The following is a 24,633-nucleotide window of genomic DNA, read 5'->3' as shown; positions in this document are numbered from 1 at the left end:
CTAGCGTTGCTGATCTGATATGGCCAGTCGAGGGCGCCCCATGCCCGCCCGCCTGTCCGTGTAGCGACCTCTTGTGGCGGTTGAGCTTGGGGGAGGGCTTACAGGGCTTACAGGGCTTACAGAGTGCTTATTACAGCGCCCCCTCACTGTAAAATCAGCTGCAAGCCGCTGGGGTTTTAGTGTGTTGACCGCCTAGACGCACCCCCCATCAGCCCGCCACAGCATCTCCGAGGGCCACAGGTAACAGGCCAGACCCCCCCGCAAGCTACCACCCAAGCAACTAACTAATAAGAAGCCGCAGCGATGCAATTCCCCCGCAAAAAGCTAATACATCCCTGCCATGTGACTCACCTCTTTATCAACCAGATCTCACCCCATAATAGAACTACAGCACGAGCACCTTTAATGTAGTAAACCATTGGTCACAATTACTACCGTAGCCTCCAGTGTTGATCATTGGTCACCGGGTCGGTGGATGAGGTTACGCGCCCGAGTCAAGAATGCGCAACCGTTGTATTGTGTATGAGGGTTGGAATGGGCCGTCTGGTGACGGAGTCGGTCCTGGTCCGGAATGTCGCTAATCTCGTGGTTGACTGTAATGGTATATCAGAGTATGGCAATGTATTTGGGACTGTCCCCGACAAGATCCTGCCTGGTACCCGAAGCTGTAAGTAGTCACGTTCATCACGGTGCCTCTCGGTCGTCAGGCAGTATCAAAGTCTCAACTACGCCCGCAAAAAGACGTGAATAGCACAGTCACGGTGACATTGAACCATGGATAAAACTAATGTTGATAGCAACTTCCTAGCTTGAGAGCAAGCAGGTACTTATACTGTAGAGCACTCTAGATTCCGCTTTTACTAGCCACTATCAGCTTTCCTACCCGCTGGTGGCCGTCTCCAGCCTGTTATACCAGGGAAACATGGCCGCGAGCCTCTCCCAGAGCCCCGGGCCCGTCACATTCTCATTACACTCCGTCTCGCCCTCGCCCTCGCCCTCGCCCTTGCTGCCGCCCAGGAGGCGACGAATACCAACCCCGATGTAAGTTTTGCAGCCCTCGGCCTGCTTCGTCATCAGCTCGTTCTCGATCCCGCCCGGCTGCGTCTCCCACTGGCAGATGGGGAAGCCGGCCGCCTCGCGCCCCAGAAACTGCTCCCACTCCGCAACCGCCAGCTTGGCCGCCCGCACCGTGCCGCCGCCGCCGCCGTCGTCGTCGTGCTGTATATCGCAGCGCTCGTCCAGGATCCGCATGGCCTCCATGTACTCGACGAGCGACCCCGTCGCCCAGTCGCCCAGGTTGCACACGTAGGCCACGGCGCCGTTGTGCAGGGCGAAGCGCGCCGACCGCGGCGGGATCCAGAACAGCGGCGTGTAGAAGAGGCGGTTGGCGGCGCCGTGGAGGTCCTCGAGCGTCATGGTGCGCGTCTCGTTGCGGCAAAACGCCCGCGACGCGGGCAGCGGCAGCGTGTCCGCGAGCTGCACGGGGATCCGGTCCTCGGCTCGGCGCCGCCGCTCGCACCCTGGCCCGGGGCAGGGGGCGGGCGGGCCCGGGGGCAGGAAGCTGCCACGCCCGGCCAGGCCGGCGGGAGGCGTGTCGTCCGTCATTCGCTTGATGATGGGACCATCTCGGGAGCCCGGTCGCTGCTCGACTTGGTAGACCCCGTCTGCAAGGTTATCAGGAATCGTGACAAAGGCACCAATGCAGGTTGCGCATGCGAGAGCCGACGCAACCGTCGAGGTCCTCATTGTTGCTAGACAGGAGTTGACAAATAACAGTTTTTACGATATTCAGCTCGCAAAGATTACAAAAAGGGAAAAATCAAATTAGAGATTTAAAAAAGAAGCAAATTCTATTTTAGACTTTGATTGAAATCGATAACAGGCAAAAGTTATTTTTTTCTCTTGTCCGTGGCTACAAAGTTTTGCAAAGCTTATTACTTGGTAGCGCCACCACTTACACGGAAAACGACGACGGCGGCAATTCTGAGTCCCGCACCACGAGCCCGTCTGTTGGCAGCCATGACAGATGACCTTGTGTCTGCCTGGTATGGGATTTCGAAAGAGAGAAATGCAAAAATGAAAAAATGAAAAAATGAAAGAAATAAAGAAATAAAGAAAGAAATCCCTGGCGATTCTACAGTCTCTCATTCATGCTACGTCATTGCTCAAAGTGCCGGAGCTTCAACCACACTCACCAGCACGTGGGCTTGTCGCCGGGGCGCTAGGCACGGGAGCTGCCTGGTCATCGGACGCGGGCGATGGATGGGCTGGATGGCACACGCAACCCCAGCGCACTGATGCAGCCCTGCGGGGAGGCTCTGCTTTTTCCCAGGATTCTGCAGGGCCAATTCATCATCTACGGCAGGCTCGTACATGAAGCTTTCGCGGCGGCGTGGACAGCATTCTGACAAGACGTGGCTTGGGACAGAACGAGTAGTAGAAAATTTTCTTGGATCATGTTCTCAGGTAACTTGTGGAAAGCAAAAATGCCAGCTGAGCAGGGGGTGGGAAAAGAAAGGAAATTTGGCGGTGACCAGTCATCCAGAGAAACCGGTCATTGTCACCGACGAATCAAAGACGCGACATCTACAATTGCCATGATCGACGTGGTCAGTGGTTGGCCACCAGTGTTGCAGTAGCAGCACAATAAGGATCAAGGAGGAGGGGTGTGTACCGAAAATTCCATTTCGACCATTTGTTTTCTCTTTTTTTTTTTCTTTTTTCGTCTTCTTCCTCGTTGTACTCTCTCTAGAGTCTTCTAGATTTTGTTCCGCCACAACGCCCGCAAACTCTGGCCTGTCACTCTCGCATTCGCCACACACGCCACACCAGACATATTTTGCAGGTTGCCTTGCTGTTTTGTGGCGGTGCCCGCCTGCGACAACGCCACTCCGCACCAGGGCAAAGCTATGCAACTTGTTACTTGTTTTCCCTGCTTTTTTGTCCCGACGCTAGTATAGGTATAGCAACAAAAGTAGATCTGCCTTGCATGGGAGGGGAGGGGAGCAGGAGGAAACCGTACATTTGGGGAGGCCGGGCTGGGTTGGGTGGGAATCTTTGCAAAACCTGATTGCAGACGGCATGGGATTGTGGGACAGAGTGGTGACGCCGCCGGCCATGGACAGCTGACATTTCATTAGATCAAAGAGGGCCCGTATGGGGCAGACTGCATAAAGATTCCAAATGAACAAGAAAGAAATTGAGATTGAAATTTGGAAAAAAAAAAGTGTTTATTAAACGATTCCCTTGTTGACGCGATTTGCCCTCCACGCCACCATTACGTCAATCACTGCCAGCTTTCAACGTCTGGCGACCGGCCAGCATCAAGTCCTAGCAATGTGATTCGTCTTACCAGGTCGGACTCGGCTCCGATGACCTCGATCTGTATCAATTCTAGTTGTGTATTCCATCATCATCATCGTCATCATTATTATTTTGCTACCGCCAACAGCCGGTTTCATGTCGCAATTGTACTAGAGCAGCGGCCCCGTCCACGTCTCGCGGCGCAGGCGCACGTACCAAGATTGCTTGTGCGGGAACGATATTTGCCTCTCACGGCCAAAACCAGATTCATCCAAGTGTTTGAGAATCCTGTGAAATGCGTTAGCTGCGATCCTTTTTTTTTTTTCTCTTCTTCTTCCACAAATAAACATGCCATCATGCAACAAAGCATAGGCCGGAAAAAAAAAGAAGGAAAAAAAAAAAAACTTGCCTGTCATTGTCAATCCTCGGCTCCAAGCAGACATTCATGGTTCTCATGTCGGTCGTGAGGCACCAGTGTACCAGGCTCGTCATCCACTCCGAAGCCCGCCCCCGAGCCCATTCCTCGCCCACCATGACGTGCAGGCCTCTGTCAAAGTCGCCCGCCTCGCCGCCCAGCACCCTGCCCAGGACGTCCTCCTTGACCCAGTAAATCTCAAAGTAGCCAAAGGGCACGCCGTCCCAGAGGCCGATGGCCGGGAACGCGTGCCTCTGCCCGAGGACGCCCGGCAGGAACGCGGGCGTGTACTCGCCCCAAAAGGCGGCCACGCGGGGCTTGGCGAACCACGAGGCGAGGAGCTGCGCGTCCGAGAGCGACGTCAGGCCCGGATGGTCCGGCGGGTCCGGCCCGACCGGGCCAAAGTACGGCACCGGATCCGGCGACAGCGACGCCACGCGGAACGACAGGTAGCGCCCGACGGAGGGGAGGAAGCGCGAGTAAAAGAGCTCGCCCATGCGCGGCGGCTTGGGCCGCAGCGGGTGCCGCACGTTGTCCGTGAAGGTGTACTGCAGCGTCAGCGGGGGGTAGTAGGTCGGCAGGTGCGACGTCGAGAAGAAGGGCGTGATGGGGGGGTGCGACGCGCCGCCGCCGCCGCCGCCAGGCGCGTGGGTCGGGGTGGGAGCGCCGGGCAGGTCGTTGTAGAGTCTCGCGAGCCCCCCCTGCTGCGGAGACGCCGCCCTCAGCGTGAGGTGGTGGTCGTGGTGGTGCGCCGCGGGAGGCGAGCCGGGCCGGCTGCCGTTGGGCGACGCCGCCGAGCCCGGCCACGGCGAGGAGGGGCCGCCGCCCCGGACGGGCTTGAGCGTGAACAGGAACAGGTTGGGTGGCAGCTGCCAGAACATGCGCTGCGAGACAAACATGCGCGACCACGTCTCGTCGCCGTCGTCGTCGAGGCTGGTGCCCACGTCCGTCGACTCCGTCGCCAGCAGGCCCATGCGCTCGAGCTTGGGCATCAGGTTGCGGCCGCGCAGCACGCCGTCGCGCTGGACGGTGATGCGCCACTCGCCCGCGGGCCTGGCGGGCTCGGGCGTCGCGCGCGAGGCGTCGGTGCTCATGCGCGGCGACGGCTCCCGCTGGTGAAAGTACCAGTACAGGCTCACCCACAGCACCATGGCCATCTGCCGGGTCGGGCTCGCGGGCGGGCCGTACTCGTCGCTCGACGGCGTCGAGAGCGACGAGATGAAGAGCGTGTCGTTTTGCCTCGTCGGCTGGACAAAGGGCCGCACGCGCCTCTTGCGCTTCGGCGGCGCAGCAGGGCCGTCGTCGCCCGTATCCGTGGCGTTGGCGTCATCGCCGTTCGCCGCCGCGTGACGCTCTCCGTTGACCGGCGCCCCGGATCCGTCCTCGAACACGAGCTTCTCTTCTTCCGTGTGCAGGGCAATGTTCCAGCCGACGGGAAAGTGTGCCTCGTGGGTGAGGTCGTTGCTCTTGAAGGCGACGCCGCCAAACACGGGGCTAACCGTGTACGTCTGCCCGTCGGGCAAGTAGACTGTCTCGGGCGTCATCGGAGAAGAGAGGGAGAAGGCCAAGTTGTTCTTTGTCAGGCAAAGTGTGCCCCCTTGCGCAGTTCAATCAAAAGCTACGGGTCGTATCGTCCGTCAACTAGGTTACTATTCCCTCATGAGTGGCAAGATTCAAAGTTTTCGAATTACTGGGCAAGCCGTCGAGTTTTTAAAATAAAATAAAAATAAAAGAATTGCGTCGACTGATGGCCTTAATACCTCTTCATTCCTCGCCTCACTGTCTGAAAGCGGGGGCGGGGTCAAACAGTAAGGAAATAACGGCGGCGCGGTAACGACGGCTTGACCGTAGTGTGGATTCCCCGTCCAATTAGGAGGCGCGTGAAATAATCCGTTGACGAATATTGGACAGCTTGATGGAATTTCAAGACCCCAGCGGCTCGTCCCGAACTCCTTTGGACGACCTGGGCTGCGATGTGGTGACAGTTCTTCTCCACCGGGCCCCGGCGTGACTGGTCATCATGCGGCTTAACGACTGGGGCCATGGCAGTAATCTCGCGTGAGCGCGGCCGCCGTGGCCGTGGTTTCACGGTCAAGAATTCTCTGCTGCTCGGCGCAGTCTGTTCTAGATGCCGGGATGGGCAGGGCCAACCGATAGATGGCGCTATTCATTAATTAGTAGCCTACGCCTACCTAATCAAGCAAAAAACTCTGTCGAATTATCGTGAATGTGGGGGCCGCAATTTATCCTGCATCGCATTATTGGATCCAAATGGTCTGTTGAGAGTGCGCTAATCAGGGAAAACGTGTGCCTCTATACTGTGCTTGATCATTCCAATCAAGGCGGCTTCCAGGTAGGAAAAAAACAAAAGAAAAAGAGCCAATGCTATGCAAATATAATGATACACGATGCCTTCTAATCAGTTCAATGTTGTGTCTTGGGCCGCTCCGGTTTCGCGTCTCGCTTCCGCCTCTTCTTCTCGTCGTCCTCGTCGTCGTCTCGATCCTTCTCCTTTTTCTTCTTCTCATCTTCGTTTTCCAGGGCCTCCTTCACCTCCCAGCCACCCAAATCCTTCATCTCCTCCCACTCAACATCGTACTCGGTCGCAATCACCCTTAGTTCGCGTCGGAGAGCATTCGCCTCTTGAACCAACTGCTCCCATTTTCCAATGTTGAATCCGCGCTCCAGATACAGCGCATTCTGCCGCTTGGACACGGTGACATTCATGGCCGCCTTGTAGCTGAGATCTCGGCTGATGAACAGGAACCACAGGTAACCAGCCATGATGGTAGTGAGCCCGGCCAAGTAGGTGATCGGCTCGACCAGATCCCATCCCATATCCGTATGAAATGTGACGTAATAGACTGTCGCCCACCATGACGCCAACAGGCCGAAGCCACCCTTGGCTAGACGATACGCACTCTTGTGCGCAATCTCGTCGCACTCGTTCTTGAGACGTGACATGGTGTCAATCTGTTCGCACATTCGGCGGAGCCTCATGCGCATGTAATGCGTGCGATCTTTGAAACTGGGAACAGAAACGTGCAATTTTTCTGAAACTCCTTCGATGTCGACTGCAAACTCTTTGCCGCGCGCAGCATCGCGGATAAAGTCACCCACTTCTGTGCTGGCACTCCATCTCACCCAGCTCTTGTTTTTGTTGGCAGGGCCTTCGTGTCCGAGACCTGACGACGAGGCAACATTGCTAGCCTTGGCCCCCGTCTGTTCGGGAATGGCCTCCTTGTCTACCTCGGCCCAAAAGTCTACATCGGGCGTCTTTTCCTTCTTTTCCAACTGGAGCGGAGGAAGTTCTGCCTGGATCAGTCGCTCGAGGTATGATAGCGGTTGGTGCGGATGGATGAGAAGCGCCAGAGGAGGCGTGGACTGCTTGTTCTCTTCAATCCTCTCCGGGGGCTGTTTGTTGATGTGTTCTTGCCTGGCATCAAAGGGCAAGGGTAGGACGAGCTTCAGAAGTCGCGTGGGCGTGGTGAGGATGCGCCCTGTGGCTGTTCGTTAGTATGCAGAGCTCGGCAGTGGTCAGGGGCCCGTGTCCAAGTGCGCACCTTTCGTGTCTACATCTTTGATGGCTTTGGCGTCGTTGATATCCGCTTCCTTTTGGGCGGCAGACTCGTGAGGCCTTTCTCGTTGATAGACTGTGGCTGTAGACACTCGCGCCACTTTCGCGAAATTTCGATCATAGACTGATTTCTCGGGTGCGCGATGTCGCAACGAGCTCCAGGTACTTCCGCTCGCAATCTGCCTGGGGGCACACGAGTGGACTTGCTTGGCCAGTCGCGGGGCGAGACACCCTGGCTGAGCCGGCGTGGAGACTTGTTTACGCAGCCGGCAGCCGGCGGCGGCGCGCATCGCCTCCCGCCCGAGTTCTCTATTCATCACGACGATTGACCTGCGTGTTTCCAGGTGCGAGGGTCACTAGATCGGGGTTCGTAATCGGCCGCCATCTGGGGAGGCGGGATGTCCGGACTAAATAAAAGGCTCATGCACGACTCGCATCTCGTTGGAGCCCAACTATGACGTCAAAAGGCACAAGATCAAGATCGGCCCACCAATTGGATGATGCAGAGGACGCGCTAGGTTCTACAAGGCCTCGCCTCGGAACAACGGTGAAGCAACGCGGCAAGAACTGAACTTGTTGGGTTAGGTGATAAAAAAGGGTGATAACATATATGTCAATTTAGTTGTCTGATTGTTCTCATTGCCTGTTTGAAGGAACCTTCCAGCCTCGCTCGCTGGCTAGGCTCAATACCGCATATGATCATTGTGGATCCATCTTCCGTCCTGGCCAATAAGAGGCCAGCGTCAGATGCCTGCCTGCACAGGGTCAACAGAACTAATTGAAATTCTAGGAAGGTGAAGATTCCCTTCTACTCTCGGCCTTGGGTTTCCGATATTCTCAATTGTTTTCGATATAGCTCGCGCTCCAGTCTGATGGTGCTTAGGTACTTGGTCGGGCCGACAGGGGATGTGGAGTGGGTATCGGTAGGTCTCCCGAGGTCACTCTAATAGCCCAACGAATATCAAGTATATGAAGATTCAAGCGCACTACAGAAAATTTGAAAAACAAAATCTTCATCTCTACAATTTCATTGATGATAAAATTCCTTTTGTCAATTGCGATTTCGCTCACGTGGCCCTGAGACATCGGCTGACTGGCACACGTAGAGTACAAGGGTCAGCCAAGAGGCAACGTAGAGCGTATAGGTAGAAGATGTCAAGATGATAATGAATAGAGGATGTCAAGGTGATATTGAATAGAGATTATCGAGATGATATTGAATTGATGAGCATGTTAGAGGTATACGGATACGGAATCTGGGAAATAAAAGGGCGTACGATACGCTGGGCGGAGCGTTTACAGATCCCAACCCCGAAAATTTGCGTTGCTTGCCGTCAGTAACCCAATAGTACACTCCAGTACTTCGAAAAACATTTTCTGTGCTTCCTTTTGCTTTATCTGTCTGATCCGTGATTCCTCACTTGAAAAATCCTCACAGGTACTCAAGCCACGAGATGTGCGAGGCGTCCAGCCACGAAAAGTAATTTTTCAATATCAATGTTAGCTTCAGGCACGATGTCGAAACAACAAGTATAGATGCTCTTTCAATTGCAGCATTTGGACCTTTTGATACATAGACCCAGAAGAAGAGAGTTTTCCGTTTTGTGCCACTAAAGTAGGATTGACAACCATAAATGTCGACGTAAATAGAAGACCAAAAACTTTTCAAGTGGTGTCAAAATCTCCCTTCTTTGCTCTCAGGAGATCTACCATACTAGACTAAAACAACAATTCAATTCAATCCCATAACCAATTGTTCTCACAACTATTCGATACTCACCACGCAGCACCATGGCCCCCTTCCAGCGCATGCGCGGTGTCTGTCACGACAAGCATCGATACCTCAGAAATGCACGCAACCTATTTGGCCGTCGTCTTGCAGGCCCAAAGTCGACTGCAACAGTGCGCCGTTATGAGATTCGTCGCTGTCTGGTAGGAATCCGCTTTAGTCGATGCCGACGCGGTCGCGCCTACCGTCGATGGCGCAACAGGCGACGAGCACCGAGTACAATGGAGCAGTCGCCTGGCCGCAGTGGCAAGACTACACCAGAGTACTACAAGGATGCTTGCGACATCTTTAGCAACTCTCATGAGTTCTATAGGGATCCACGCGAGTTCCCTGGCACTTTGTCCGTCGCCACGCTTGGGCAGCTCCGTTCCTTGGACAGTCAGCGCCACGAGCGCCACGACACTGACAAGCTTTCACCATGGGACCGCCGGCCGACGGCCGCAGAAGAGTCTCCCGAGTATCTGATGTCGATGACCCAACAGTTTTATGCCAACATGTCCGACGAGGAGAGAGTCCGCTTCTTCTTGGAATCACAGCGCCGGGGCAACCAGCATCGTGCGAATCTTTCGCCGCTGGAACACCGCCCTGAGGCGGGAGAAGAGTCTCCCGAGTATTTGGCAGACATGATGAGGCAGTTTTTCAGAGAGTCGCCCGAAGACGTCTCTACCCCCTCCGCCACCCCAGCCAGCGATACTACCAACAGTGGCGCAGCGGCGCAGCAAGCTGACCAACAGCCAGCTGCTCAAGACTCCCAAGCGGCCGTGTCCAATGAAACGTATGTTATCTGGAACAGCCTTCCACAGGCATCGACACGATCCATGCCTAGGGCTCAGGCAGATGACCCTTTCCTTACCCGGGAAACTATGGCCATCGTTGATGACATCCACGCGGTCATTCAATCAGAATCAGCGCTGTCCGCAATGACACAACGCCCACCAGCGCGTAATACATCTGAAAGTAGCCAGGTGTTTGCAGGATTTGACGCTTTTGGCCCCGAGTTTTGATGTGTCGCGAGTATCGCAATTGATGCTTTGGGGGAATGGCCTGCAATTCTGTTGGGCTGGCTTGTAAAGAGGCTGATTTGCTGTTTAGAGAGGCTGACTTGTGGGAAGACTGGCTTGTATAGAGAAGGAGAAATTTGTATGGGGCGATTTGTTGGATAGATAATAAATTCGAGCTTTAAACCATTTTTGAAAGTACAATTGCAGGTGAATCTACTTTCTTGTGATTTTCCTTTCCCCATGTTTCCTATGGATGGTTGTTGCTTACCCCTTAGTTATAGACGATCGTGAAGGCGCAAAAAGAAAAGACGGTCAACGGGTCGTCACTTGCAATCAATGAAGCCAGAAACCGTCTGAGTTTCCCGGTATTCCTCTCAATTGCCGGATTGATAACAGTACACTGCCCGAGACACAAGGCTGTTGTATCGTTACATACAGGGTAGCCCACCCCTTGTTGCATGGGTTAGTAGCTATCGCAACTTGGCCCCGCACTAATAATAACCATTTGCCCCTCCATCGACACCGCTTTCTGCAACGAAATCTCCTTTCAACGGCTACAAACCACACCTCCCGTCGTTGGAAAGCAGTTCAGAACGAGTCGTATATCCCACAGTCAATATGGCTGATACCACTGTATACCGTGCCGGCACCACCGCGCCCGTCAACATTGCCGTCGTCAAGTACGTAGCTCTCGCTCCCTGCTGAAGCTAGCTCTCCCGCGAGAGGGGAGCCCCTGGAAGACGAGGATTGCGCGATACTAATAAACAATGTCTGGACAGGTACTGGGGTAAACGTGATGCCAAACTGAATCTCCCTACGAACAGTTCCATCTCCGTGACCCTCTCCCAAGCCGATCTCCGCACCCTCACGACCGCCTCTTGCTCAACCACCTTCACCGAAGACAGCCTCACACTCAATGGCGAGCTCTCCGACATCTCAGGCGCCCGAACGCAGGCTTGCTTCCGCGAGCTCCGTGCCCGTCGTGCTGCGCTCGAGGCATCTGATTCTTCACTCCCCAAGCTGTCCACGATGCCACTGAAGATCGTCTCCGAGAACAACTTCCCTACCGCCGCCGGTCTCGCCTCCTCCGCTGCTGGATTCGCTGCCCTCGTCCAGGCCATCGCCAACCTCTACGAGCTCCCCGACTCGCCTTCCGACCTCTCCCTCATTGCTCGTCAGGGCTCCGGCTCCGCGTGCCGTAGCCTGTTCGGCGGCTACGTCGCCTGGCGGATGGGTGAGAGGGAAGACGGTAGCGACTCCAAGGCCGACCTCGTCGCCGAGGCCTCGCACTGGCCTAGCATGCGCGCCCTCATCCTCGTGGCCAGCGCCGCCAAGAAGGGCGTATCCTCCACTTCGGGTATGCAGCAGACCGTTGCTACCTCGGGACTGTTCAAGGAGCGCATCGAGCGCATCGTCCCCGATAACATGGTCGCTATGGAGGATGCCATCCACAATCGCAACTTTGAAAAGTTTGCCGAGGTCTCCATGCGCGACTCCAACTCTTTCCACGCCTGCTGCGCTGATACGTACCCTCCTATATTCTACATGAATGACGTCTCCCGTGCCGCCATCCGTGCTGTCGAGTCCATCAACGCCAAGGCTGGCAAGACTATTGCTGCTTACACCTTTGATGCCGGCCCCAACTGCGTTGTTTACTATCTGGAGGAGAACAAGGAGGCGGTTCTGGGAGCGTTCTCCGAGACTCTGGGCAGCACGTCTGGCTGGAGAGCTGGTGTCGGCTCCCAGTCCGGTGTCTTGGACGAGACTGTCGCTGAAATCCTCCGGGATGGTGTGACCCGGGTCATTATGACTGGTGTCGGTGAAGGGCCTATCAAGACTGATGAGTTTCTGATTGATGCCAATGGGGAGAATACTAAGCGATAATTGCAGAAAAGCGAATTATTTTCATCTATACATATAAATCTACATAATATGCATAAAAACATACTCGAACAAATGAAGACCAAAAATCATGGTTACGTCTTGCCGTTTGTGCTTTGCCAGCCAGCTGGCAAAGCTCCCTAGTTGCTTGTCAGCTTGGCCAGGTTATGGCGGGCCAGCTGGCACTTGAACCACTTGCACATCTCAAACACGTTACATCAACCAAACGCTTTCCAGAACCTACCCTTGGCCCAATTTCGTTTCCTTTAAAAAGAAAGAGAATCTTCACATGATGGAAAACACTGCACAATAAATATTCGCATTCCACTCCGTGGCTACTCACACCAAGCCAAATTGTGGTAGCGGGCACCGATGGCTGCGCCAGTTGAGACCCCGGGGCCGACCGACGCTTCAGTAGCAACACTCATCTCCAGCGGTAGCGAGGTTGAAGTCTCTGAACTGGACAAATCGGGCCACGTACAGAAGAAATGGCTATATGAACCAAGCGGTCGTATTATTCATGTAACTGGGCCTTGAACCATCCTCATGACCGCGCGTTACAACTGACCCGAGTTACCATAGCTTCGCCCCGAAGGCCACACAAACGACCTCTTCTCACGTTCACTACGAGAATGGAAGAAGATATTGTCCGATTCCTTTCTGCCCGTCGGGTTCCCGCACTCCGTGTCCTCCGACTACCTCGCCTACCAGACGTTTGACTCACTTCAGGCCTTCTTCTCCACCATCACCTCGCTCCTCGCCAACCGTGCCCTGCTTCAAGGGCTGGGCGTCGGCGACGCCAACTCCTCGGCCACCTTTGCGCTCTTGCTGACCATACTACGCGACGCCACGTCAAGAGTGGCGACAATCGTGTTTGCGCATCGTTTCGGTCTTCGCATAGAGCCAGACGCCAAGCGCTACCGGTTCCTGGCCGACCTGTTCAACGACTCAGCCTTTTTTCTAGAGCTGTACAGTCCGTACCTGTCGCCCTGGGGGAAAGTCGCCTTTCTGAGTGTTGGCGAGGCGCTGAGGGCGTTGTGCGGAGTATCGGCTGGCGCGAGCAAAGCTGCGCTGAGTATGCATTTTGCAAAGCACGACAACTTGGCGGAGCTGAATGCAAAGGAGGCCAGTCAGGAAACCGCCGTGGGGCTTATTGGGCTCCTGGTCGGGACCGTCGTCGTCAAGGTGATTGAAGACCACCGAAGCGTGGTTTGCCTGATGATTGTGCTCGTTTTCGGCCATTTATGGATGAATTACCTTGGCGTGTGCAGTGTCCAGATGACGACCTTGAATCGTCAGCGCGCTACTATTCTATCCCAGGAGTACCTTCGGACTGGAAATGTCCTTTCCCCGGCCGAAATCTCGAAACGTGAATACATCATCGCGTGGCGCCCCTCCGTATTGAACAGACATGGCCATAGGGTCGCCGACATCGAACTAGCCACTAGCTTTGGCCATGCGATGAGCAGTTCCACCGGCCCGGTCAAGCTTCTTGATGGCGACAAGTTCACACTCGCTGTGACACCAGCGGCGGCCCACCGGTATGCCAAGATCCGCATACTTCTCTGGGAGGACGTGTTGCCAAAGCAGGCCATCATGGCCTGGTTTGTAGCTGTCGAGATGGCATGGGTTATGGATGGGGAAACAGGCCTCACACCAGGCTTGGAGCGCGTGTTCAGCAAGGAGGGGCCGGTGGTTGACGGGTACGTGAAACATTATACGAGCAAAGAGCTTTGGACGAGCATGTCTAAAAAGGGCTGGGACTTGTCCACGCAATCACTCGAGACAGCGGCGCCAGTTCGCTTGGTCGCTCGCAGACTGAACAAGACGGTGTATTAACACAGGGCCCTGAAGCGAAACCCTGACAACCGCTGTAATGAGAGACTAGATGTATCAAGTCTACACGCACAAACATTTAGTGAAATACAATTTGCTCTATTAATGCAAGATGGCTAGTTGTACAAGTGGCAAGCATGCCTGGGAGTCTAAATGTCTTTATACAGTGTGGTACAGGAGATGTTCAACGCTAGTCTCGTTTTGTGTCGGTCATTCGTCATGGTGTCTATTGCAAGTGGAATCCGCTCCGCTTCAATTTTCAGGCCAAATGCGCCCAGCGCAAGGCGCGCATCTTGACGCCTTCCCAGGTGTTCAGCTTGGGACGCACGTCGAGGTAGAAGCTGGGACCAGGAGTCGAACCACCCGGGCGACCGGCGTAAAAGTCAATCACATATTCGACCTTTGTACCGCAGCGATCAATGACCCAGTCGTGGCGATCAAAGGGGGCCGTGAAGCCGAGGATGGTGTTGAAGCGCGCCGTGGGCGTCATGCGGTCGTTTTTGTTTGCAAAGGATTCGAGTCTAGGTCCACCGCATCTGGAAAGATGAGGGGGCCAAAAAAAAAAGGCAGTAACATTAGCACTCGTGTAATTCAAGCTCCCCCCCCCCCCCCCCCTCCCCAACCTCCAGAGTCGTGTCTCTCACGACCACCCGCGCCGCGGGGCACAAACGACTTACTCCGACTTGGCGAGGTACGGCGCCTCCCATTCCTTAATCTCCTTCCAGGCGCGCTCGTTGACGGCGTTGTGGATGGGCACGACCGTCTTCATGTCGGCCACGCGGGCGTCGTAGCCCTTGCGCTTCATGGCGTCGAAGAACATCTTCTCCGAGGGGTACACCCAGTTGCCCGACGCCGCGTCCGCGCCCGACTCAATCTCGCTGTTGGCCGGGTTGGCCGACGCGCCGTGGTCCACGGGACAGTCTGAGGGGTCTCCGGCGAGGCGCGGGATGGTGGAGATGACGCGATCGGTGTCAAGGCCGCCGCCGCTGGCGACGCGGGGGGTCGTTTTTTGCGCTCGCGCCTCGGGAGCGGTCGAGGACGGGGATGACCAGAGAAGTGACGAGAGGCGCGAGCCCCATGATGACGATGACGACGATGATGATGCATGCTGCTGTGACGAGGACGCCTGCGCGCTGTGGTCGACGGGGCACTGCTTCGCAGAGGCGGTAGTGGCGGCGGCGGCGGCGGCCTTGGAGGCTTCGGCGGCTCTGGCTTGCTCGAGCCAGGCCTCGCGACTTTTGTGGTCGACGGGGCAAGCGTCGGCAGCCATTGCAAGGTCTATTCGGTACTGGTACAAACTGAAAATGTGCTAGGTCGATGACAAGAAAGGATAATTCGCCGTAGGACAAAAGCGCGAAAGGGGAAAAAAAAAGGACTAGGCTGGGTCTGCAGGGCAGAAGTCGCGATACCATCTGAACCAAAAAAAAAAAAAAGCGTCCGAAGCTACGCTTCCCCGAAAAGTGGACCCCATTAGCAATGGACGGAAAGGAATAGGTGGCATCCAATGGCCCAACTACTGGTACGAACTGATTGTTTGTGAAAAGTGTTTGCATGCTATTTATCGATGGATATATTTCACATTGCAGGCGTAATTCATGCACTGCTACATATTGAAAAAAATAGCCTAATCAACTCAGTACATTCGTAGCATTGAGCTTCTTGCGGATATGCCTGTGGATGTTACCGTAGGGGTGACCATTATCGACGTGGAAGTCAAGGTGCGAACCCCTAACGTTAGCACCACGTATAGAGCATGCACAACTAGGTGAACCTTTGGGGTTTTCTTATTCCTTTGCTTCTTCGTTTTCTCTTTTTTTTTTGCTTCTCTTAGGAAAAAATATCTCCGCGCTCTTTCGACACACTGTCAACACCAAACGCTCCAGATGTAGCTGCCATAGCGTATACTCCGTATAAGGAGGCGATTTCGGACATGGTGAGAGTCAGTCCATCCAAAGGCAGGCAAAGGACGCACCGGGGGGCGTTGGCTGGCCACTGCGGTGCGACAGCTACCATGACGTCGAAACCAGTGGCCGATGTGGCTTTCAAAAATAGGGAGAAGAAATAAGTTGGTGAGTGATGATATCGGCTGACGATTTGATCAGTCCGGCAATCATCACTGTGCGCAGAACCAAGCAACTCAAAGTTGGCAGGAATCAGTTAGTATTTGCCAAACTACGGTGAGATTTTCGTAGAGCAGCCAGAGTTTAGAAAAAGAAACGTATCCATCGCCACAAATGAATCCATGCATTGCCCAAGCCCACCCGGTCCCGGATCCGAAGAACCAGATAGGCCACAATGTCGGCTCATGCAGGCTCTGGCAGGGGCACTGAACCATGTGCCATGCGCGAGAGCGATTGACATTGTCGACAGCAGCCAGTTTTTTTTAAGCCATCTTCATTTTCACCTCTTTCGAGGAAACATCGGCGATATCGTTAAATTTTGCGGTATCCCCGAGAATCGTGTTGGGAATCCACGCAAAATAGTTCGGCGGCAAATACCTTTGGGGCTGTTGGCGAGGTGTTAGGCACGAGGCTTTTGCAAATCAGAAGCGGTCGGCGCCTTATTTAAACTTGCTAAAGATATCTGTAATGATCAGTGGCATGACTAGTCATCATCAGGTTGCGTGGTTGTAGCATATGCATTGCCGCGCGACAAATCCCCATGTGCTTCGTTTAGAATTCATTCGTATCATTCTGGGCCATCTTACCAGCGAGCCTCACAGTCGCGTTGGATGAAGATGCCAGTTTTATCCCGTAGCAGCCATGCCAGACCAGATCTCAGGGGAACTTGGCTTCTGGAGCAAATAATCCAGTTGCTCTATGACTGTGTCTTCGTCGTTCAAGGGAATACTTCGACATTCTATAACAATCCACTGATCTGGTTTCAACGTTTCCACAACTCGCCTGAGGACCAAACTTTGGTACATGAAATCTTACCCCTCTCAATGCCAATAATTCTCGCCCGCGAGCCGAGCTGCTTCCGGTCAGTGCTCCTGAACATCTCTTGCACCTTTGCAGCCAGCATCAATGCCATTTGCGTATCCTTCCGAAGCCTTCTCGGGCTGCGTGCCGAGGTGCTCCTCGGCCCTACGGTCTCCAAATTCGTCAACATCTCTTTTGGTTCTCCGGTAGCAAGGAAATGTGGCGTTGTAGCCCTTCCGTCTGGTCACATTTGCACTTCTGCAAACCGTTCCTGGCAATAGCATTCCGGGCACTGCGCTGTCTTGCGGCGGTTCCATTGCGCGACTGCATGCCTCCAAGTGTCTGCCTTGACCCCCCTTGTGCGCTTATACTTTTGCGCGAAAATGGTCCAATGTGCTTTTTTCTTGGGCCGATGCCGCAAACAATCGCAACATAGGCCAAACCTTTTCTTTGCGTCCCTCCACACTTTGCGGTCGACTTTTGGTGTAAAGCGCCAGAGAAGCTCGTAAATGAGCTTGCAGGTAGAGGGCAGCACGTTTCTATGCTTGGCTACGGAGGGCACCCTGATGGTGACCATGGCCGACACGTGGAGGAGGTGCTTGCTCGCGAGGGCCAGGCAGACAGCGTCAATGGGGTCTAGAAGCTGGAAAATAGCAATCAGCGTTTCCGAAGGAAGTGACAGCAAGGCGCAAGAGATGACCGACGCCCCGGTTCGGAGCTGAAAGTGCAAGTGGTCAGTCATGAGGCGTGGAACAAGGGACTGTGGTGCTCGTTCGAACCTCGGTCGGGATATGGAAACGTCGGAGGCATGAATGATACGCTCTGCTAGCGGGAAGCATGTCTAGTGCAATTCTCGAGGGGCGATTCGGGGGAATATATGATCTATAGCAACGAGAAGAGTGGCTTGAGAGAGAAGACCTTCAAACGAGAAGCAGCAGGGTTGGGCCAGCTCTTCACGCTACTTTCACACTGTGTTCACGCTGTGTTCACGCTGTATTCACGCCGTCCTAGGCTCCCTGCTCCGGGCTAATAGAAAGTCGAGCGGGTGTTCTCTACTTGAATGATAGTAATGGACAAGAAGGAAAATCAAACAATGAGGTAGCTGCAAGCAGTTCTGTACGCAGCAGCGTGTTTGTTGTGGATGAGCAGTCACCATATTCTGAAGCTCTGTTAGACCACGATAGTTTGCCACTGTAGCTCGAAGTGACCGGCGTTGCTATGGCAAAGTCACCCGGCTCACACGTGACAAGTACTGTGAGATTTCTATCGACGTACGCAGCTTTCCCAATCACTAGTCAAGTTAGTTCTACATGAGTTGGTAGCTTCAACACGCCTGAACCACGACATGGGCCGCATTGCTAAATCGCTGGTGTGGGTGTTGAGGGTCAAGTGGCTAGCATAGGTAGCATATGGCTATGTTATTAGTGTTCGATAGGAGATATGCAATAAACATCGGAAGAGCTTTATTTGCTTGACCGCCTGCACAATTATACAATGATAAGTGAAACTATAGAATGAATTCAATGATAATTCATCTTGACAATCATTTATACCTCCCGGTCTAGTGTTTCCTTTATTTTCTAAATCCATCATTGAATATTCAATATTCATATCAGGATGCAGGGTAGCCAAAAAGAAATCCACCGATGGATATGTAGGGCAAAACCTTTGTCATAAATCGAGCGACAACCTATGCATAATGAGCTACCCATGCTGGACCTTGATCTGCTTACACCAATCCCTGCCATGCGCGACTTGGTAGTTGCAGAGACCAGTTTCCATGACAATGCCTACGAGGCCTGCGATGCATATTCCGCCACTGTCACTGACAGTTGTGGCGCTCAGACTAAATTCGCGCTCTTCTTCGGGCACATTCTCCATGATCTCGGCAAAACAATTCACATAGACGGCTCCACCCAGCAGTCCTTCCCAGAATATGATTATGAAGACGAAGTACACGGAAGGTATAAAGAACAGCATGGCATGCAGCGTCAAGAGAGCGAGATTACCAATCTGCAGGAAGGAGGGCAGGTACAACCGGTGGATGCGGACAAAAGATATAGATGACCGAGAAATGAAGACGCCAAGTTGGTACAGGAAGCCGTAGAAGGGGTAGAACTCGCGAAACTCGGCAAAGGGCGACTCGGCAAGGGGAAAGAGGAGTGTCGGGGCCACTCCTTGGTTGATCGTGTACTCGGCAACGTACACGAGGAGAAGCGGAAGCATGTACGGAATCACGAGCGACCTTGCACGTCTCAAGTTTGCTTTCAGTGCCGACAGCTCCGACGCGCGGTTGGCCGTCAGCTGCGCGTGCCTGGGGTTCAGCAGCGCCGCGGTCGCCGAGCTCTCTTCCTCGTCATCGGCGGCATCGTCGCCCGGCACCGCACCGTAGCCGGCATTGCCGGTCGCGCCCTTGCGGAGCGGGCCCTGGGGCAGCACCGCGAAGAAGCTGGCGAGCATCACGACGGGCAGCGTCGCCGCGAAGAGCAGGCTGCCGCGGACGCTGAAGCGCCACCACTCCGTCATGGCCACGTAGAGGCCCGCGCCGACGAGGCCGGCGGCGCCGGTGCCGGAGCCCCAGCCGGCGAGGCTGGCGGGGCCGTAAAAGTGCGTCAGGCCGAGGAAGCTCAGCTCGCCGCCGCCGCTGCTCAGGCTGGCGAGCACGACGCCGACCATCTTGACGGCGACGGAGGCCTCGGGCGGCGTCAGCGCCACGAGGGACATGCCCGCGACGGACAGGGCGCAGAATATCAGGACTCGGGTGCGGTAGGGCACGTGGTGGATAAAGTACGGCGCGATCAGCTTGGCGAAGAAGGACGGCACCACGTCGGCGAGCAGCACGACGCCCTTGGGCACCGTGCCCACGAGGTCCTGGGCGGCCGAGAGGATGATGACGTAGAGGACATTGTTGATGAGGCCTGCAAAAGAGGGTCGCTGTCAGAGCCAACATGTTGACGAACACGAGGCAAATAGGGGGAGGAGAGGAGGAGAGAGGGGGGGGGGGGGGGGGGCAACGCACCAAGCAGCCAGAATGCTACGACGACCTTCATGTTGGGATGGTTGCAGATGGCATTCAGACGAGCGGAGTAGGCGTCCCAGGAAGACGAGGGAGTCCCCGGAAGTGGGAGGCGCATGTATGAAGAGGCTGAGCTATCGGTCATCTATAGTTCTTCCTCGATGTGATCTTTGGGGAGCGCGGCATGATCGTAGTGTTGAGCGGTATTTGAGTTGTTAGGTCCATGTGGCTGGCCATCAGTCAGCCATCACGCGACAATACGTTATGGTGTTTTAAAGGTAGTGCGCAAGTGGTCATAGCTCTCAGCGACAACCACAAATTTTCGAGACATTATCACGCAGAAAAAGTTGATTCATAGAGGAGAGCGTCGAATCGGCACATCGAGTTGATTGGTTATTTTCCTTGATGGACTATTGATTGCTGTATCTGGCCTACTAGGGCTTTCGGCCAACAAACGGCTGACCCAATCGCAGTAGCGAGTGGATCGAGTCCTGGATCATGTACATTATATTACTCGACACATGACATAAAGTAAGCTATGCGAGAATTCCTTAATTCACCGAGATAGAATATCTCTGTCTGTATTGAAAAATGTCTGTATTGAAAAAAAGCCTTGGAGGCGACTATTGCCCCAAACTGAGCGGATGCTAATAGCCACCTCTTCATAAGCCACCATAACTAGTCTGATATGGCGTACCAATGAGGCGGACTCGGTGCTTGGGCAGAACATCAACCCTATGCTTGATCCAACATTATCCATATCTTAGTCGACCTCATCATACATCTCCATTGGCTCGGGTCTGCGCAGACACTGTATCCCATCATCCGGGGGTTGCTGTGTAGCGCCCTCGAGATCGACCATAAGCTGCCTCCACATTTGGCCCTCGGCACCAGGCCGCCGTCGTACTTTGCGCCTGTCCAGCCAAATACAGATGGCACGATAGTCCCTTCTTGCTCTTGCGCTGAGCCACCATATGTGGTCAAACCGACACAGCAGCCCCAGCCAATACCCCAAGATCCACATGGCCGCTTCGTCATCGTTCTCCAACAAGGAGCGGAACTCGACGCCGACTTTACCGAAAAAGGCCATGTAGAGAAAGAATGATTTCTGGCCGACAGAGGTAGAAAACAGCTCGGTGATCACCCGCACTGGTTCATAAAATATACAATCTGGGTCGTTCGAGGTGTAATCGAGTCCACACAGACGCAGCCAGTGAGGCGGCACTTTGTATAACGGCTTGATGCCGTCGCCATGATATGTCTGATGCTCGTCGTCGGAGGCATCGAATATATGGCGAAGAACGGATTGGTCGTGGAATTCCTTGGTATTCATCAGCAACGGAGCGAGACCCATGCTCAGCGAGAACCAGGCAAGGCGATCTGGAGCTGTGGTAAAGACCCAGGACAGGCTAGGATCATCGTCGTCATCCAAAGCAAAAGACAGTAGGTTGAGCATCATGGACGAGATGAGGACGGAATCGGATCCCTCCTGGTCGAATGGTTGCGCCAAAGCCTGGTTGAAGCTGCGGATAGCCAGAGACTGCTGGTAGTGTTCTGCGACTCGGCATGCGGATATTGTGTCGGCGGTAGCTTCTCCGAAACTGCCATTAGCCTGGTACATGTGCCGTAGATGGCATGCCGCCACCGCCAGGGTAACGTCAAGCAGATACGGGCGGCTCATGCCGAGAGTGAGAATAAATGCCATGTGCCCGCCCGCGGTCTCGAGGCTGCCGGGGGAGTGATGAAAGTGCTGGTTAATGTGGTGAAGCAGAGAGACCCGCGAGACGCCTCGAGCGGGCGACTTGGATTGCAGATAAGTGTCGGCTAAAGCTATCGAGGATGGCTGGGCAAAGGCGAACGGAGGTGTATAGGGAGCCATGGTTGTGATGTTTTCGTCTCCTTTTTTCGGCGACCAAGGCTTCAGGGCTGGTTTCCTTCTCCCCAACAAAGTGTATTGGCATTCTACACTACATCGAAGACATCTTGTGCACGACGGCTTGCCTTCGTCGCACTGAAAAGAGGGGAGATAATGTCAGCCTGTGGTCTGAGCACGCTGGCCGGAGAGGCTGCTACATCAAAACGATCGATACGGACCTTGATTCTGCTCAGCTTGCACGCCAAGCAGCCACCGCGAGACTTGCGATGTGACTTGCGCGTAATGTATTTCCTAGCCTGCGCTTCTCGATGGGGCTGGAACGACAAGACCTGAAAGGCCGGCTCTGTCTTGTTATCCCTCTGCACACGCGACATCTTCATGCAGCCAATGCGGGACGATTGGTATAATGGTACAGCAGTATCCCAATGAGGGAAACGAGATTACGGAAAAGATGGGCTCTTATATGCAGAAACATTAGCACGGGAGACGTCATCTTCACGGTCGCATTCATCGGACAAGTGCGGCTGAGGAATAGTGGGACACGGGCAGGGCTGGGCAGCCAGCAGCTTGCAAGGACCGGACAAAAGAAACTGTACTCGTATTTGAAACTATCGTAAACTATCGTGACGCTTTTAGATGAAGAAAAGGGAAAAGGTAGTGAGAAGAACAAGACCAGAAGCAAACGCCGAGCAAATAAGAGGGAGAAAAAAACACGAGGATATTCTGATATACCAACAATAACTATGATGAAGCCCAGATGGACCTGATAACTAGAGTTTGTAGCGCTGGGGCGCGGTGATGCCCTGGCGTTGATCTCGTTTTCCCTTTTAGGACATGATGGTCCAGCCTTGTTACGGAGACAAAAATGGGCATAACCATGATAAAAGTGGGTGGCATCTAGCAACAACCATGCTTACATATCCCCGAATATAATTAATTATGATGAAGTCATCTTCTTAGTACCGCGGTGATGACGTTTCCCAAGATTCTCGTTTTCCGTGTTGAGAAAGAGCGGCAACCAGATCCTCAACCCCCAGCAGCTGAGCCGTAACCCCGGAGAGGAGCAAGTAAGGGTACGTAGCACCTCGTCTCGAGTAATCATATTCTCGTGCAATAAGCGCGTTGGGTTATAGCAAACGAAAACTATATAATGCAGTCAGCGCCATACTCGAGGTTCGCGATAGACCTAGTGCCCAGCTCACTCTGCTCGGTACACTTGTCGCCACAGACATGATGAAACAGTTCCTGGGCGTGATTCAGCTTCTGGCGCTGGGCATGGTGACCTCGGCGACAGCATCTACATGCCCGTCGCGCAACGGTGGCCTGGTAGACTTGGGCTATGCCAAGCATGTGCCCACATACGTCAACACCACAGCTTCTGGCGAGCGCGTGGCCGTGTACAAGAATATTCGCTTCGCCAACGCGCCTACGGGCAATCTACGCTTTCGAAAGCCGGACACTGCTCTGCCGACGCAGGAGGGAGTGCAAGACGGAAGAGCTTCCAAGTCGAATTCGACGTGCATTTCTACGGCGCCTTGGATGGTGCCGTTCCCTGAGATCAATGGCACAACGTTCGGTGTGGAAGACTGTTTGTTCTTGGACGTCTATGTCCCGCAAGAGGTCCGACCAGGCGACAATGTGCCGGTCCTGCACTGGTTTACCGGATCCGCATACGCATTTGGAGGCAAAGAGTATTTCATCAACCCGTTGGGGCTGTTTGATCGCATCAAGGCTGCAGGGTTAGGTCCCTTTATTTTTGTCGCAAACAACTACAGGTAGGTACTTGTAAACTCGCATTCTTGGCAAGATTGCTAATCTCTTGGAAGACTCGGGGTAAGCGGTTTCATGTACTCGGCCAACCAAGACATGGATGCCAATGTCGGACTCTTTGACTCACTGGCCTCGGCCGAATGGACCGCAAAGTACATTCATAAATTTGGCGGTGATGCCTCCAAGTTCTCAGTTATCGGCAACAGTGCCGGTGCGGCCGTCATTTACTACCTCACCACCCTCCACGATGGCGTCGCCGAGCTTCCTTTCCAGCAAGCGTTTATTTCGTCGCCTGCGGCGCCTCCAAGACGAGATGTCACAGCACGACAGATTGATTTGTACAATACAGTGCTGCATACTGCAAACTGTACATCGCTTGAATGTCTGCGAAATCTGACAGAGACTGATTTGAAGGCTGTTAACCACTTCCTCATCAATGACACCTACTCGGGGAGTGGCGGTGGTAATTTCGGCCCGGGCATTGGGTTCGGCCTTGCGCCAGATGGAAAAGACTTTTCTGATACGCCAACCCAGCTGCTCCTAGACGGCAAATTGAACCGAGGGCTGAAACGTTTGATCGTGGGCACCATGGCCAACGAGGGACTCTACACCTCCAGCGACGACAATATGCCAGCCGCCTTCCCTGCCCTCGTACGTCGTATGCTCCCCGGAGCAGACAACGACACGATATCTTCTATTCAAGCCCAATACCATCCACGGGTGCCTGAGCAGCTCGCTTGGGACTGGACGACTGATGTCGTGTTTGCGTGCCAGGCGTATAGTCTGGCCAATGCACTGCCCGATCGGACGAATATGTTCATCAACTCTATCCCCCCAGCAGCACACGGACAAGACATTCTCTGTAAGTCACTGATTCACGATAACGAGCGTCTGCTGACGTGGCGTGTCACAGACTACTTTTACGAGAACCAGAGAGTCACCCCGGTGGATTATCCGGAGCTTGCGCTGGCCTACCAAGACAAGATCATCAGATTCCTGCATGGAAAAAGTATTGATTGGCCCATTTACGGGATCAGCAGAAATATTTACAACGTTACTGCCGAATTTGTAAACACTACACTTCCGGAGGATTTGCAGGATCGATGTCGGTTCATCCGTTCCGTTGTCCTGGATAAGCAGAACGGGGCATAAGCACATCATAATGTGGATATATTAGGCTATCTAAAAATCGGTTCAAGAGCTTTACTCGAAAGTTTTCAAATTTCCCGCAACCTTCCGGGTGGGAAG

The 24,633-nt window shown here is 54.1% G+C and overlaps 11 protein-coding genes across 11 annotated transcripts; 4 read left to right on the top strand and 7 right to left on the bottom strand.

The window, feature by feature from the left end:
• Positions 1-879: 879 nt before the first annotated feature.
• V2A60_009780 (uncharacterized protein) lies at positions 880-1,746 on the bottom strand (the record flags this gene model as incomplete). The annotated part of the gene is made up of 1 exon (XM_083261044.1): positions 880-1,746. One exon carries the CDS (start codon positions 1,744-1,746, stop codon positions 880-882), a length of 867 nt encoding a protein of 288 aa, XP_083117170.1.
• Positions 1,747-3,473: 1,727 nt separating this feature from the next.
• Positions 3,474-5,262, bottom strand: V2A60_009779 (uncharacterized protein; the record flags this gene model as incomplete). The annotated part of the gene is made up of 2 exons (XM_083261043.1): positions 3,474-3,591; positions 3,713-5,262. 2 exons carry the CDS (start codon positions 5,260-5,262, stop codon positions 3,474-3,476), a joined length of 1,668 nt encoding a protein of 555 aa, XP_083117169.1.
• Positions 5,263-6,142: 880 nt separating this feature from the next.
• On the bottom strand, positions 6,143-7,585 carry V2A60_009778 (uncharacterized protein; the record flags this gene model as incomplete). Its single annotated transcript, XM_083261042.1, has 2 exons — positions 6,143-7,218; positions 7,282-7,585. 2 exons carry the CDS (start codon positions 7,583-7,585, stop codon positions 6,143-6,145), a joined length of 1,380 nt encoding a protein of 459 aa, XP_083117168.1.
• Positions 7,586-9,086: 1,501 nt separating this feature from the next.
• Positions 9,087-10,088, top strand: V2A60_009777 (uncharacterized protein; the record flags this gene model as incomplete). Its single annotated transcript, XM_083261041.1, has 1 exon — positions 9,087-10,088. One exon carries the CDS (start codon positions 9,087-9,089, stop codon positions 10,086-10,088), a length of 1,002 nt encoding a protein of 333 aa, XP_083117167.1.
• A 615-nt stretch (positions 10,089-10,703) lies between these two features.
• V2A60_009776 (diphosphomevalonate decarboxylase MVD1) lies at positions 10,704-11,969 on the top strand (the record flags this gene model as incomplete). The annotated part of the gene is made up of 2 exons (XM_083261040.1): positions 10,704-10,765; positions 10,865-11,969. The coding sequence occupies 2 exons, from the start codon at positions 10,704-10,706 to the stop codon at positions 11,967-11,969; spliced, it is 1,167 nt and encodes a 388-aa protein (XP_083117166.1).
• Positions 11,970-12,338: 369 nt separating this feature from the next.
• Positions 12,339-13,805, top strand: V2A60_009775 (uncharacterized protein; the record flags this gene model as incomplete). Its single annotated transcript, XM_083261039.1, has 2 exons — positions 12,339-12,488; positions 12,549-13,805. The coding sequence occupies 2 exons, from the start codon at positions 12,339-12,341 to the stop codon at positions 13,803-13,805; spliced, it is 1,407 nt and encodes a 468-aa protein (XP_083117165.1).
• A 256-nt stretch (positions 13,806-14,061) lies between these two features.
• On the bottom strand, positions 14,062-15,072 carry V2A60_009774 (cytochrome c1 heme lyase CYT2; the record flags this gene model as incomplete). The annotated part of the gene is made up of 2 exons (XM_083261038.1): positions 14,062-14,338; positions 14,480-15,072. The coding sequence occupies 2 exons, from the start codon at positions 15,070-15,072 to the stop codon at positions 14,062-14,064; spliced, it is 870 nt and encodes a 289-aa protein (XP_083117164.1).
• A 1,713-nt stretch (positions 15,073-16,785) lies between these two features.
• On the bottom strand, positions 16,786-17,465 carry V2A60_009773 (F-box protein; the record flags this gene model as incomplete). Its single annotated transcript, XM_083261037.1, has 2 exons — positions 16,786-16,888; positions 17,188-17,465. 2 exons carry the CDS (start codon positions 17,463-17,465, stop codon positions 16,786-16,788), a joined length of 381 nt encoding a protein of 126 aa, XP_083117163.1.
• Positions 17,466-18,427: 962 nt separating this feature from the next.
• V2A60_009772 (batten's disease protein Cln3) lies at positions 18,428-19,773 on the bottom strand (the record flags this gene model as incomplete). Its single annotated transcript, XM_083261036.1, has 2 exons — positions 18,428-19,641; positions 19,743-19,773. 2 exons carry the CDS (start codon positions 19,771-19,773, stop codon positions 18,428-18,430), a joined length of 1,245 nt encoding a protein of 414 aa, XP_083117162.1.
• A 729-nt stretch (positions 19,774-20,502) lies between these two features.
• V2A60_009771 (uncharacterized protein) lies at positions 20,503-21,618 on the bottom strand (the record flags this gene model as incomplete). The annotated part of the gene is made up of 1 exon (XM_083261035.1): positions 20,503-21,618. The coding sequence occupies one exon, from the start codon at positions 21,616-21,618 to the stop codon at positions 20,503-20,505; it is 1,116 nt and encodes a 371-aa protein (XP_083117161.1).
• A 1,230-nt stretch (positions 21,619-22,848) lies between these two features.
• V2A60_009770 (uncharacterized protein) lies at positions 22,849-24,537 on the top strand (the record flags this gene model as incomplete). Its single annotated transcript, XM_083261034.1, has 3 exons — positions 22,849-23,390; positions 23,442-24,247; positions 24,299-24,537. 3 exons carry the CDS (start codon positions 22,849-22,851, stop codon positions 24,535-24,537), a joined length of 1,587 nt encoding a protein of 528 aa, XP_083117160.1.
• Positions 24,538-24,633: the final 96 nt, after the last annotated feature.

Source organism: Cordyceps javanica, chromosome 7 (genome assembly GCF_051103115.1).
Source record: "Cordyceps javanica chromosome 7, complete sequence".
NCBI lineage: Eukaryota > Fungi > Ascomycota > Sordariomycetes > Hypocreales > Cordycipitaceae > Cordyceps > Cordyceps javanica.
The sequence above is the reverse complement of the archived record's forward strand: the minus strand, read 5'-3'. Positions and strand labels throughout refer to the sequence as shown.